The sequence below is a fragment of the Carya illinoinensis genome, chromosome 5 (genome assembly GCF_018687715.1).
Source record: "Carya illinoinensis cultivar Pawnee chromosome 5, C.illinoinensisPawnee_v1, whole genome shotgun sequence".
Taxonomy (NCBI): domain Eukaryota; kingdom Viridiplantae; phylum Streptophyta; class Magnoliopsida; order Fagales; family Juglandaceae; genus Carya; species Carya illinoinensis.
The window spans coordinates 2953226-2955903 of record NC_056756.1 but is presented as its reverse complement, the minus strand read 5'-3'; the positions used below and the strand labels follow the sequence as shown (position 1 = coordinate 2955903).

Sequence of the window (2678 nt, the reverse complement as noted above, 5' to 3'; positions counted from 1 at the left end):
ATTTCTGTTTTATTGTGAGCTTTATTCCTCTGTATCAATTGGATTTCAGATTTTGTTGTTTCTAAGTTATTGCTTAGTATTTCTTGTGTTAGTTATTTAATGGAGAATGCTTATGTGATTTCTATAGTGTTTGTAATGAATATGTTGGGCTAAATTTTCATACTAAGGTTAGAGGTGAAGTTTAATGATTTAAATATTGTTTCTGAATCCACATAAAATCTATTTTGCGAGTTTGATTGATTGAAAGATTTTATTTGGATAATTTGATTATCTATATACTCGTCTTGATTCATTGTGATTTTCGAATACAGTGAATGCTTGAGGAATCCCTGTGATATTCAAATAGATTTGTAAATGTTTTAATCATCAATCATTCACGCTCAATCATAAGCGTATGTTTTTCTCGATCTTAAATGCTAAATCTACCAATTAAACGGAATCATTATTCTAGTTTAATTGAAGTAAATTGATCGGAAACAATATCATAAATTATTAGACGGATCCTCAAAACCTTAGTCTTTTTCCATTCATTTTATCATTCTAGTTTGATTCATTTTATCAAACTTCATTTGATTGCACGTTTCTTTTCGTAATTTTGTTTCATTGTCTGAATTTATTTTATTTATCACAAAAGTCAATCCCTGTGGATTCGATCCTGTAAGATACTACAACACCTGTATACTTGCAGGTAAAACTGCACTAGATTTTTGATTCATTAATTTGAGTCAAAGTTTAGTCGCAACACTACGTACATCCAAAATTTTACATTTTTCTTTGTGTTTGTTATATATATATATGTATATATGTATATTTTACGTGATCAATACTAGCTAGCTACCAGTATTGGTCTTTGAATCATGCATATCTCTAATTAATTTGTTCATATAATAGTATAGCTATTTAAAGGTACTTATGAAAGCACACGTCTCCTTGTAGGAGACTTGAAGGTGGCTTACGTGCCACACCTTTTCAAATATATTATATATATTTATTTAATAGTTTTATGTTTATATTAAAACTCTGGGTAATTAAAATAAAGATACTACTCATTTAAAACCCAATAGTTACATTCCTTGATGGAAGGAAGCAACACTTAGAAAACAGTGGATAAGGGTCTTGGCCTATCTATATATAAATGCCTGTGATTTTCCATCAGTCACAATTTTCAAGATCCAAAATATAACCATTATTTAAAATAAGTCTAAAAGTTCCTACAGCCTCGACGTGCGAACGCATCCCATTTCCTGAGTAGATGCCTTGTTCACTTCCCATCGATTTCCTTAGGCTGAGAAAACCCTGCATGATATTGACAACATGAATTGAGGTACCCGAATCAATCCATCATGTATTATGATGAGAGTCTACAAAATTGGACTCATAGCACACAAGAGAATTGAGATTACCTTTCTTCTCAAGCCATGATTTATACTTTATGCAATCTTTCTTTTTGTGCCCTTTTTTTCTTGCAGAAGAAGCATGTATCATTGTCTTTATAGCGTTTGAATGTCGCTTTCCCGTCCTTCTTCCACTTATTAATACCGACACTTTTGCCTTTCTTCCATTGTCCCTTCCTTTGAGTAACAAAATGAGCACTCTCAATATTTTCATGTTTCAATCTCTCTTCTTCTTGTACAAACATGGTTAAAAGTTCATTGATGGACCATTTTTCCTTATGTGTGTTATAGGAAATCTTAAATGGTCAATATTCTGTAGGAAGAGAGTTGAGTATGAAATGGACAAGGAATGACTCTGAAATCTCAATCTCTAAAGACTTTAGTTGGGCTGCAATATCCCTCATTTCCATTATGTGCTCACGCACACTTTTGGATTTGCCATGCTTCATAACTGATAATTTATTCATTAGGGTGCTAGCCAATGCCTTATCAGAACTAACAAATTGCTCTTCAATAGCCTTTATGTAGTCTTTGACTTTATCACACTCTGGGATTGAACCTCTAATGCTCTTACTCACATGTGACTTAATGAGCATTAGACTTAATCGGTTAGACCGCTCCCACCTTTCATAGGTATTTTTATCTATCAATGAACTTGATTCAATGGGTATAGGTGGTTCATCCACACGGAGTGCCAAGTCCAAATCCATGCACCCTAATGTTAAAAGAACCTTTTCTTTCTAGTCCGAAAAATTTTCCCCATTCAGAATTGGAATATTAGAAGATTAGCTATTTAAAAAAGAAGACATAGTAGCTGCAATAACATAACCAATAACATATATCAATGCTTTGAATCAAGCAATAGCTATAGTTTGAATTGACCAATGTCTAATTCAAAAAAAAAAATCTAAATCTCCCTGTGGGTAAAGATTGCAATATGCATGAGATTTGCTTATACTTTTCTTTATAATAAGACTAGCAGGTTACAAATACTTACGAAAAAGAGATCCCGCACCTATGGGTATAGAAAATCTCATTTTTCTAATATCATTTTTACTATCTTATTCCAATTAAATCATCATTTTTTTTTTATTTTTTATAATAATTACCTCCCTGTAGGGCCAAGTAATTATTATAATGATTTAATTGCAATATAAAATGCCATTGTAAAATCATACAGATAAATATATTAAAATATTATTATGTGTAAAGATGTTGTGGCCATTCTCAATACATAATAATATTTATATTCTAATATGGCATTATTCACTATAACGTACTTAA

The 2678-nt window shown here is 31.3% G+C and overlaps 1 protein-coding gene across 1 annotated transcript; it reads right to left on the bottom strand.

The window, feature by feature from the left end:
- Window positions 1-1699: 1699 nt before the first annotated feature.
- Window positions 1700-2104, bottom strand: LOC122309393. Its single transcript, XM_043122871.1, has one exon. It carries the CDS (start codon window positions 2102-2104, stop codon window positions 1700-1702), a length of 405 nt encoding a protein of 134 aa, XP_042978805.1.
- Window positions 2105-2678: the final 574 nt, after the last annotated feature.